General features: G+C 41.2%; 1 protein-coding gene across 1 annotated transcript; it reads left to right on the forward strand.

Annotated features, from left to right (window-relative positions):
- The first annotated feature begins 4,530 nt into the window (after positions 1-4,530).
- CXCR4 (C-X-C motif chemokine receptor 4) lies at positions 4,531-8,053 on the forward strand. Its single transcript, XM_037398505.1, has 2 exons — positions 4,531-4,679; positions 6,440-8,053. The coding sequence occupies exons 1-2, from the start codon at positions 4,641-4,643 to the stop codon at positions 7,499-7,501; spliced, it is 1,101 nt and encodes a 366-aa protein (XP_037254402.1). The 5' UTR covers positions 4,531-4,640; the 3' UTR covers positions 7,502-8,053.
- The last annotated feature ends 4,688 nt before the right edge of the window (positions 8,054-12,741 follow it).

The following is a 12,741-nucleotide window of genomic DNA, read 5'->3' on the forward strand; positions in this document are numbered from 1 at the left end:
GAGTGACTATCATTCCTTTTAGAGAAAAGCACTTTTTTTTTTCTTGCTGACTTTTCTGTGCTGACTTTAGACATCTCGGCCTTGTGGCAATACTTAAAGGAAACAAAATAAATTATCCTTGTTAAAAGCAAGGAACCATGAAGAAATCTGCCTTCTACACCAGTGTTGATAGCATTTTTGTTGCCTTATACTGATGTAAGTCTTTTCCTTTAATTTTGTTCTGGTATTCAAGTATCATTCCCTTCATACAGAGACCACACCATTCCTGTGGCAATGTAATATGCTACCAATTGAAATATGTGTCCTGCTCCTTTGCAGAGGTTTTTTGCCTTTCTGCTTTCAAGTCAGTCAATTTAGGTGGCACTGCCCACAAAGTGGGCAGACACTCTTCTTCCAGGATCAGAGTAACAGTTGGTAGCCTTGTTCCATTGCAGCACAGGCAGAAAGAAATGGAGACAGGGAGCTTTGAGAACCAAGAGCAAAGCAAGCCATTAACTGAAACCCAATTCCAGCAAACCGCTTGTAACCATCCTAACAGGCATAAGATTGATACCTTTCCCACTTCAACAGAAAGATCAGATGGAAAAGGCAGAGTATATCCTTTTCCTCTCTATGTATACAACTTCAGGCTACTTGAAGACCCATTTGTCATTAAGTCAATCCAATGTATGGTAATAAACGTTTAAGTTTTATAAGGAAACCACCTTTCAACTAGTGGCAAGCAAGTCCACAACATCAGTTCCCTTCAGTATTTTTTAGAATAGAAAAATCCGCTACTCAAAGCTAACATCTTCCAAATCCTCAGCACATTTTCTGTTATTTCTTCAGAAAGCACTCCCCCCACTTTCAGAAGCCTTCCAGCACAGGAATTGACATGTACTGGGAAAACCAGTGAATATTTGAAAATTATTCACTCCCTATTATATAGTACCGTAATTTCAGCCATATTGCTGGTTATGTATTTTTAAGACACTATCATCTATGTGTCCTGAAAGAATAGCTCCCTTAATGCTAAAAAATAATGAATAGTTTGCTAGTACACCGTTGTAATTTATACAATATGGTGGTACTCATATATCACATAAACCAGGGACCGACCATACCTCCTTTGTGTTAAGTGTCATCCACAGACAATGGCATCATTAAACTTTTATTAGCTAGAAGTTTACTTTGCTAAAGACACTTGTGAAGTCTTTAGATTAAGTAAGTCATTTAACATACTTAAATGCAATGCAATTTATTTTTCTACTTCTGTGGATACTGAATCAAAAGGATATTTTTCCCATTAGAAAGGTTTATTAGAAAATATTTCGCTTTTGCATGACCAGGACTTATATCCGTTTTTAGAAGACAAAAAAATAGGTTAATGATTCACAGCCTGAGGAATTGTATTGTTAGCATAACAGTGTAAGAACACATAGGATTTTGAATCTCAGAGGGCATGTTTTCTCTAACAAAAATATGTATTACATGGGTTAGGAAAGGTCTGATTTTCACAGTAATTCTATGACCAGAAAAAAACATATAATGCAAAACATAAGCTTGGAAATTGGTCTTTGCTAGCTCCGTCTTAAGATTTGTACCTAACTCTGAATTACATGCTCTGCAGAAACAACAGCTCCCTTCTTTTATCACTTTGGAAATCATTAACTTGCCCTCCATGGTCTTCCATGCAACAAAGGAAGTTTTCACATGGATTTTCTGATAGGAGAAACAAAAGAGATCATAGATAACAAAATAGCAGTGTGAATGATAGTTTTAGAGGACCTTCATCCAAACAGGATTCAGTGACACCTCATCAGATAGGGTATCAGTCCTCAGATTTCCCACTACTCAGCACTACCATGCTTCAGGGCTAATCCATAGAACTAGATCACTCCTCAGTTCTGAATTTTTTGTGTTATCTATGAACACAAATAACTGAGTCACTGTCCCATATCCCATTACTTCATTAAATCAATTTTCACATAATACACTTTGCTGTTACGGGCCTATCTGCACAGTAAAATGGAGGTGTGGTAACGCTTGCTTGGGCTTCAATTACACTTGCAGTTCTGTGCATTGATAGCCCACATGTCAATGCACTCCCATGCCATCCACCCCAATAAATAACCAGCCAACACTCAAACTTGTCAAATAGCTCTAGAGTTCATGTACATATATATTTGCTCATCTGCAACCATTGCTACAAGCCACCTGCACAAGTGTATTTTAACATCCTGCACTGCATACACAGAGAAGGATCAGTGTTTAATCTTCTGTGCCCCTCTGAGATGAGAATATGTTCTCCATAAAAACACGTGTCACCCATATGAATTTCTGGCAAGGTAGGATCCAATTTTTCCTAAAAGTTCATCTCTGCTAGGTGCAGCTCCATGTCCCGCCTAGTTTTTAGCACCTGTTCAATATGCATATTTCTGAAAATCTGGTTCACATGTTTGCAAAGTCAGTAGGCTGGAGAGCCTTTCAGGCAGCATAGCCTTGCTGAAAACTGCACAGCAATTGCTGGTGCCATGAGCTGGGCATTCTCCGTAAGTGAAAAAGTGAAAGATGATTATATAGAGATGATCCTACTCATCTATATATATAAAAGTCCCTCATCCGCTCATTTATCTGCCTGGTCATCTAACTTTGGGCTGCAGATTACCTGGGACATGTGCTTTCCTTTTTGTATGTCTAGAAAGTAGAGAACACATCACAGGTTCTGTGGAAACTAAAGAACAAATAGCAGTAATTATAATTTTGTCACACTTGCTTTTAAAGTTATGATAATGTTAAGGCTAGGATTAGTATCTAAAAATGGGGATTCACTAGAAGATTTTTTTTATTTCTATAGAATTCTAGCATGGTATCCCTCTCAAATTTTTCTGGATATAAACTCAAAGTAGATACTGAGTTTTCTGAAGACTGGTAATTCCTGAGTTACAATCAATTAGTTTGCTTTTAATGCAACCTGTATGTGATATTCCAGACCTGCTCACAAAATATGAATTACTATTGAATTACGATGTAGTTAAAGTACATAATTACATTATAGCTCATACCTTTCATACCATGTTTTTTAACAAAAAGAAAGATAATCAGTGTTATTAATCATAACCAAACTCATACTTGCTGTAGTGCATGAGAAGGAGTTCTAGAGCTTTTAGGGGAAGAGTAAGAGAGTAACTCTTGTCAAATACCTGGAAATAATTTTTGCGTCTAAAAACTGGTGGTGAACTTGGAGCATGTAAACCGGTAATAGGGACATTTAAAAATAAAACTTTCATCAAACTTTGGCTACCAGAGTAATTTGAGCATATTATTATTATGTAAAGAATGCCGTTCTCCTTTCTTTCCACTCCAAACTCCAACTGTAAGAAGTAAATCTATATAACAGAATCAATTATTCCCAATGTAGTTACTCACTATGGTGTGACTTGTGAAGTCGGGGGGGGACGGGACAGATGAGAAGATACTCTAATCAAAATTTTTTACGCAAATTAGTTTACCTGCATTAATATCAACAGTACTGAGGCCTCAGAGACAACTGCAAAGGAAATCCATTATTCTGTTTTATTTTTCTTTATATCTGGGTTGATTTTCCCTTGCAAAACTATTTTATGATTACTATTTTTATCCTACAGATACCACTTCAGGTTTTTCCTCTTTTTTATTTTTTAATTTTTTAAATTATCTGGCTACTGGAAACAGATCATTACTAAAGATATTTACCCTTCACATTTACAAAGCTAATTTACCAAACTCGAGATTAAGGAGAAAGACAAGTAGCATTCCTAATATAAGTAGGCAAATACAGAGCTCACCATTTGCTATTTTTAGATGGCATGACAGTGAGCATGGATATCCATGGTTTTAAATCAAGTTGGCGGCACCGATATTTTGACAAGATTTTCTTTTCTTCCTGATTTCTATTCTTTCCTTAATGCATTTCTTGCAATGTTCCAAAGCTTTTTGGAACAATGAACCATCCCTGTATCTCAGACACGCTAAAAGCAGCTACAGCTTCTCCTCAGACTTCTCACCCCAGACCAGAGGCCGGAGGGGAGTGGGCAGCCTGCGCACATGGCAGTCCCTCGATGGTCTGCAGCACCCCTCACCCCTCAGTGCGGGCCGTGGCTTCGCTTCCCACATCTCTCCCTGGACACCCTCTGCTCAGCAGGGATGAGAGACACCCCGAGGACCGAGGTGATCGTATTTTGAAGGGTGTGCGGGACCTCGCCTCTCCATCCCTGGAGTGGTGACCTCTGCCCGTGGCACCCAGGGCAACACGGGGCCGCGCCAGACACTTCAAAGAATTTTCTGGAGGGGAAATTCAAAGGCGCGCTTGTGCGAACATCACCCGGGGGGAGGGGGGGGGCCAACTGCCCCGGCGAGCAGCACCGCCCCCGCGGGCCCCCGGGGCAAGGGCGGCGCGGTGCCCCGCGGCCGCAGACAAAGCGCGGCGGCCCGGGGCGCGGTGCCACCCGCCGGGGAGGAGCCAGGGCGGGCTGCCCCGGGGGCGGGGGGCAGCGGGGAACTTATAAGAGCCGCGTCCCGCCAGAAGCGTCGGGGCGTGTGTTCGGTGCGGCGGCGAGTGGTGGCGCTGGGAGCGGCGCGGCGGCAGCAGCACCACCACCTCCAGAGCCCGGACCCGTTAGATGGCTCAGAGCATGGACAACAGCCTCGACAGCCTGGATGTAAGTGCCGGGGGCAGGGCCGGCCGGCGCTGCTGCGGCTGTCCCCGCGGCACGGGCCGGCGCTGGCTGCTCGACGCCGCTGCGGCGGGCCGGTAGCCCTGGCTCCCCGCCGGTAGCCCTGGCTCCCCGCCGCGTTCGCCCATGTGCGTGCTGTTTGCAAACAAAGGTGCCCCCGGCGGAGTCGGCGGGCGGGGGTCGCCCCGGAGCGGGGCCGAGGCGGGGGTGCGGAGCCCGGGCGCCGTCCTGCTTCCCCGCCCGCGGAACTGCGAGGGTCTGCGGGGCGCCAGGGAGCAGGGGTCGTCCCTGGCCTCCTGCCGCTGCTGCGTCGGGCTGCAGCGCTCGGGACCTCGCTGCAGCCACGGCCACCGCTGGAGTCCCGCTTCTTGCTTCGGGCTTGGCCGTCAGTTGCAGTGACATGTGGCGCCTTTGTGGGCTGGCAAACGCCGGTAGAGCAGTTAGAGCCACGGGAGTGGCGGGGGGCCACACATGCGAGGAAGTTTGGAGAGAGCTGAGCCCCGGGAGCGGCATCCCCCTACCCCAGTGCCCGCCCCGGGAGCGGCATCCCCCTGCCCCGGTGCCCGCCCCGAGCGCGGTGTGCCGGAGCGTGGGGGCCCAGCCGCCCCCCTCGGCCGAAGCGCGGCGGTGGCCCCAGCTGCCGGAGGCCGTTCTCCTGCCCCGGGGCTTTGAGAGCGGCTCGGACCAAGAGGGAGAGCTCTGGCAGGTCCCGACTGGAGCGGGGAGCTGGTGCACCCCCGTGTGAAGTGCTGCGGGACTCGCAGGGCGCATCCTGCGCGGCGCCGGGGGGGGCCTGGCATGCACGGCACAAACGGAAAAATCTGAAAACCTGAGGAATTGTGCATAGCCAGGTGGCACTTGCCCGCCTGCGTTGCTTTTCAGCGCGCTGGCCAAAACCGTTGGTGGTTTCCTGATGCGCTTTCGTGCCCTCACCAGAATTTCGCTTCCTTTTTCCACCACCGTGCTGGGTGCAGCGGGCTGGCAGCAGCACCAGCTCACCCCTGCCCCGCCGCCGCCGGGTGGGGGGGACAAAGGGAGGGGAACGTGGTTTGTTGCGATGACCCTCCACGGGGCTTGATTGCCCTGCTTAAGGTCACCTCTCGCTTTCTCTTCTTTATGGGCTTTGGGGTTTTTTTTTCTTGTCTCTGTGCGTGGAGCTGTCAATCCCTCCTCAGCAGGGAATTCTTGCTATTATTTATCCTTTATTACATCAGCCAAGGGTACCTTCTCTATTTCTCCTTGACCCCATCCCCTTAATGAGAAGGGACTTTGGGGCAGCAGCATTTCAAGTAATTTTTTTTATAGCTCTCTGTTGTAAATGTCACAGGTAATAATTCTGTGTGGACTGACCTCTTGCATCTGGCACTTCTGGGCTCTTCCATTTGTAGTGTGTATTTGGTTAGAGCACTGAAGTGTCCAGAACCAGTGATATTTCTGGGAGTTGCCATTATCTTTCTTTTCCCTTTCATCCCATGTCCTTAGTTAGAAGATCTTAGTCCTTGGAGAAAAAACAAAGAAAGTTTTTTGAACTTGTTCCTATTTTCTGTATATTTTTTAATATATATACATATATATTTTAAATTTGTATTTTTCCATCTGGTTTTCAAAAAGTTTGCTTGTTTATGATGATGGAGACTGTTCGGGCAACTCTTAGCATACTGACATACCGTGTGTTAACGTACTCTTACATACAGAGTAAACTTTTGCAGAGGAGCTAACATCTAATTTTCTTCTATTTTTTTCAGCTGTCCTCTGGGTTAATCATTGAATTTTCTGATAACGGCACGGATGAGATTGGTTCAGGTGACTATGGAGACTATGGAGAGCCATGCTTCCAGCATGAGAATGCTGATTTCAACCGGATCTTCCTGCCAACAATCTACTCCATCATCTTCCTAACAGGAATAATCGGCAATGGATTGGTTATTGTTGTTATGGGCTACCAGAAGAAGCAAAGAAGCATGACTGATAAATACAGGCTGCATCTCTCTGTGGCTGACCTTCTTTTTGTCATCACCTTGCCATTCTGGTCTGTGGACGCGGCCATAAGCTGGTACTTTGGGAATGTTCTGTGTAAGGCAGTTCATGTCATTTACACAGTCAACCTCTATAGCAGTGTCTTGATTCTGGCCTTTATAAGTTTAGATCGTTATCTGGCAATAGTCCACGCTACCAACAGCCAGCGACCACGAAAGCTGTTGGCTGAGAAGGTGGTGTATGTAGGTGTATGGCTACCAGCTGTGCTTTTGACAGTGCCTGATATAATTTTTGCCAGTACTAGTGAAGTAGAAGGAAAGTATCTATGTGATCGCATGTACCCTCACGAAAACTGGCTGATTTCTTTCAGATTTCAGCATATCTTGGTAGGACTTGTCTTGCCTGGTCTAATAATCCTGACTTGCTACTGTATTATAATATCTAAGCTGTCACATTCAAAAGGCCACCAGAAGCGCAAAGCCTTGAAGACAACAGTTATCCTCATCCTTGCCTTCTTTGCCTGCTGGCTGCCATACTATATCGGCATTAGCATCGACACGTTCATCTTGCTGGGAGTCATCAGACATCGTTGTAGCTTGGAGACGATAGTGCATAAATGGATCTCCATTACCGAAGCCCTGGCATTCTTCCACTGTTGTCTGAATCCAATTCTGTATGCCTTCCTGGGTGCCAAATTCAAAACATCAGCACAAAATGCCTTGACCTCAGTTAGCAGAGGATCAAGCCTCAAGATTCTTTCAAAAAGCAAACGTGGGGGACATTCTTCTGTTTCTACAGAGTCCGAGTCTTCAAGTTTCCATTCCAGCTAACACTGCTCCTTGCCATCATTTTATAAATAGACACTTTAAAGTTGCGCAAGACTTCGAAAAAGCAAGACTGACGATAATGTACAGATTTATTTACAGTGGGAATTTTATATTGTTTCTTCTAGTCTCTGTGAGGTTTAATTGACTTATTTATATATAAAAAAAACTTTCATATTGATGACAAACTGTCTAGGCAGGTCCTGTGGACAAGTGGCTAGTTCACAAAAGTTTTAGTGCTTGTCTGTATGTATAGGTATGTGAACTAAACACTTCTGGGTTGTAGCAAAGTGACTGCTAAAAGTTTAGAAAGTATTTCTCTGTTGTTTATATGTAAATGTTTTCAGTGTTGCTGTTTAAATTTTTAAAATTTTGGCAGGAGATTTTTACCTTACTACGAGATGTTTGGTTTACAATAGCTTAACTCTGCTGTAGAAATGGCACTTATAACCAAAACCTCCTCTGTTACATGCTAGGGTTTTTTCCCCCCATTCTCAGTAACTGATGGTTTGCAAAGTTTTCTGTTCAAGGTAAATAAAAGTTTATGACAAAAAGTTATTTTGAGTGGTATTTTTATTCCTGGTTAAATGTTTTTCCCAACACTTTTATTTACAATTCTCAATGCACAATTGTTCCTTTGAAAATTGCATAGCTCTTGTATGAAAAGCAGGAAAATGAGTTTCAGTACATATTGATTATTCAGTTGACACCTGTGAGTTCCAAGTGGTTTTTGGGTTGCTTTTTTTTTTTCACCAGAATACATTTACTCCAATTAACATTATCTTTAGAATGACTTACACTATCACTCTAAACAAAGAACTTTTTGAGGGCAAAATACCTACATGTGAAAAACGGTCTATTTAAGCACTTGCTAAAGTTTATAGCCTTTTGGGAGTCAAACTAAGATTACTGCATGTGATTAACCTCTATGCTATGCATATATAAACTCAATCCTACATTTCTTCTGCCTTTTGCTGTTCTTCTAAATTTAGTTTCACATGTTAGTAGTAATCAAAAGTAGTGGGATCAAAGCCATTTTGCTATTTGAAATTGCATTTGGACTAGAAATCAAGTTATTGAAGTATCTTCTGTGGAAGACAGACTTTTTTTTTTTTCTCTCTATGGAGCTTTCCCTATGCTGTGTACCTTCTGATTTTCTTGAGATAATGTAATCTTAATTGTCTTAAGTTAGTCATATCTTCATGTTACTGGAGTGCATTCAAAAGTAATGAATACCCAAGAGAAGAGAGCCATTGAGAATATTTGTATATTCCTACATTAAAAAAACAAACACAATTGTTACTGATATATAAATAATCAAATCAACAGTTTAGAATTCAAAGAACCAAAAAAAATAAACAATACTAGTCACACAGAACTGAAATAAGCAACATGGATATTGCAATACAGCCCAGAAAGTGTGTTTTCACAAGTACAGCACTAGTGATTTTTGTGGAGTATGTATCACTATCCTAAATGATAAACTGAATTGCATGTTTTATTTTTGATATTTTCATAAATACAAGACCTTTCTGTTTTCAGTTTCCCTCCTCTCCCTTCAGGAGGCTGCAACCTTGGCTGCATCGTGAACACTTTTTTCCCTTGCAACGATGGTAGTAGTCATCTGATTCTGTTGAGCTGATTCAGTTTGCTGAACCAGCACAAAACTAACCTAGCAGGGAAAAAAAATGAATTTTCCAGCAATTTAGTGAATTGAATGAACTCAATGAGGAATCCAAAAAGCACTACAAAAGTGCAAGACCCTGTACTCTGGAGCCGGGGACAGGGAGAGAAAAGTAAGATAAAAGGGAGAGGAAGCAGGTCCCCTCTTTTAGCAACTTAACTTTTAGATCTGTTAACTCTTAATATGTATGTCTTCACTCAACAAATTAACAACAGAAAAGATGCATTCTCAAGAAACATAAGGTCTCACTTTCATCAAGTTGTTCCTCGTTAACAGAGTTGAAAAATGAGAACTTGGTATAGGAGCAGAACTTCTTAGACGGTTCCCTTTTGTTGTTTGTGTTTTCTTAATTTAGTGAGGGTTTCCCTGTGAAGAACTTGTTGTTCTAAATGATTCTGGTTTTCACCCCAGCCCAATCAATCACTGTGATTTAATTGCACTTATAAAATATTTATTGGCTATCAACACACTGCTGCTTATTTGTTGAGGAAATGTTTAGAGCCCTCTAGCATTAACTTAGATTATTCCCATTATACTTCAGTCAGCCAACTGTTACCTCAAGCAGTGAACTAGCAGGAAAGGGTGCAAGAGAGAATAAACTCAGCAGTCCATGTTACTGCCAAAGACCACTAAAAGGACACTAAACAAACAACAGAAAGCATTTGTGTAGAAAATAAATTAGCAACATTAAAACATAACCCATACCCCAGAGGGATGAGAGCTACATTAGTTTTATAAAACTGCCATTGTTTTCAGTAGAATTAGTGAAACTATGGACAGAAGAACATCCTGAAAAGGAGTTGCAAGATCATTAGGGTTTTGCTCCAGCAAGGAAAGCGAGTGAAAAGCCATATGTATTTATTTTTAAATAACTTTATATATCTATAAATATGAATATAACATATTTGTACTGTTTACAGAGCAAATATTTGCAAGTTGAATGAAGCTGTCATGAGGAAACACAGCAAGAAATTATGAATCCAGTTCTGTCCTTTCACCCCTGAGTAAGTCAGAGCAAACCAGGCAAATTTCTCTCAAAGCCACTGAGCTATTCCAAATAGACCACATTGGTAAAGTATATGAATTTATTCCCTTTTAGAACAAAATCACCTTTAAGCTGATTTTTGTTGAGGCTGTGACTTTTTACATCTTTGTGAATCAAAAGTAGTCCCAGTAAATGCATTTCTCAAAGTGTAAGTCTAGTGACAAAGGTCGATAGATCTAATTTTGTAATTCATACATTGGACAAGTCCTCATACATCAAGAACTTTTCAAAGTTTTCAAAGAGACTTTCCAAGTCTTTTTCCAAACTAGTCCTCTCTAGTATACAGACATCATAATGGCATTCTTCAAGAAGTACACAATACATAGTCTCAGTATTTCCTTGATATCATAAAATAATAGCTGTGCCCAAGTAATTTTAAATATGCAACTCAAGATACAGAATAGAAAACAAATGGGAGTACGGGTGACTATTGGTTACAAACCAGTTTAAAATGTTACATGGTAATTTAAAAGATTTATAATGGATTTACAAAGATTCTTTCCACAGAATTCAGGCACGAAGTATTTTGCCAAGGTTGTTACAATGTGCTAACTGCAATGCTGGTCTAAAACACGGATATTCACCTAATACTATAATGCACATTTTGAGTGCTTAAGATTAGTTGGAAATCCTTTGGATCGTGCAAGGCTAAACCAAGAACAGAACATGTACATGAGCTTACTTTTGCTTCCTCTGAAATGCTGTTTGGAAGTAAAGTTATAATACTTAGAGCAATGGGATAAAATTACACTATAATCCATTATTTGTATGGTATATTTTTACTCTGTCTAATCAGATTGTACAGAGTCCACAATTACAGGAGCATGTGAAAGGATGAGTGGTGGTAGTGAGAGTGTCAGAGCTAATGTATGCAGGCTATAGAGGGCAGTGAGGAAGGTGGAGTTTCTTAGTTTTTCTTAGCTAGTCTTATGACACAATCATTATACAGGGGGTTCAACTTCTGTGCACATACATAAATCAAAACAAAATCACCATGAAAATAAAAAGGAAGTAGCAGTAATAACATGGAGCCATTCATACAAGTGAATGGTTTATCTTATGATGGTTGAGCTCTAGTTGGACAATGTACAAAGCGACCACCTCTAGATGTTTGGTTGAAAAGGCCATTTTTTACATTGTTTGGGAAAGGAAACAGCATGACGAGGAAGTACTTCCTTGATCCAGGCATGCCTCCAAAATCCCCTAACAATGGAGTATTCTCATACTCTCATAGTGCTGAAATTTAGGAAACACTTAAGCAGATAGGGCATCAGAGTTTTTTCTCAAAGGATGCCACTCCCTCACTTTATGTTTTGAAAGAGCTATACAGACTCCTTTTCCACAGCCATAAATCATGTGTCAATTGAAATTACATGAGCACTGGGATAATCTCTTGTAAAGAAGGCACACATCTCTTTAAATTTTTTCTCTTTAGGCAACACATTTTCTGTCACTCTTAATTTTCTCTGAAAATCTTTAACAGGATGAAGTTTAACGATCATTTGTTTTAACATCAAGTCTGTTACCATCTTCCCACCATTCTTGTTCTAACAGGACATACAATAAAACAATGCTATGCTTATTGTTTTTAGAAACATATTTTAATAGCAGTTGATTATAAGCATACTTGGTGTTTATGTATATATTTTTTTAACATAAACATATCTGCATATATATAACAATGCAGATTATAAGCACCATTTTCAGTTGTTGATACAAGTGATCCAGGCACAGCTACTACAGACTTCAGAGGTGGCAGGATTCATTATGGATGTAGCAGGTATTGATTAAAATTACTATTTTCTTTAAAGGACAGTTGGCTTCAGTGACAAACTCCCACTGAATTCAAAGACAGCAGGGTACCTAAAGAATTACGCTTCCTAAAGTGTATAACCTTATAGGCCAAATCAATTACAAATTAAGATTACACGTTCCTCTGATTTCAGCTACAGAGATCTACAAGAAATTAAATCTCTCAGTATGGAGCAGGTGGAATTGTTCTGCTGAATGTAACAAATATATTTTCAGCAAAATCATTTTCTCTTACTGAAGGCATGCAAGCTTTGCATACCCAGCTATCAACAGTCCGATAGTAATTTGTCTTCAGTGGCACAAGGTTTGAAAGAAATAGGTCAACATTTTAAATATCCTTATCTTTACTTTTCTTTTTATTAATTTATTAAATTCACACCAGGAGCAGATTCTCACCACACAAACATGTCCTAATAAGTAGAAATTATGAGAGATTTTCTGAAGGGTTACATTGTGAAGAGTTCCTTGGTTTCTGTTTTGATTTGATTTGGATTTTTTTGCTGTTGATGCTGCCTTTTGTTTCTACTATCATTTTCTCACAGCTTCTGTTCTACTTGACTTTTCCTTTAAAAATATACCTTTATAGAATTTTTAGTGGCTCTGTTAAGACTACACACAGTATCATGGAAAAGAAAAAGTAAAGAGAGACTATTCAAACAAAAAATACATCCTTCACAAGTTTCTATGTCTTCTCATGAACATTTG

This window comes from Falco rusticolus, chromosome 8 (genome assembly GCF_015220075.1).
Source record: "Falco rusticolus isolate bFalRus1 chromosome 8, bFalRus1.pri, whole genome shotgun sequence".
Lineage (NCBI taxonomy): Eukaryota > Metazoa > Chordata > Aves > Falconiformes > Falconidae > Falco > Falco rusticolus.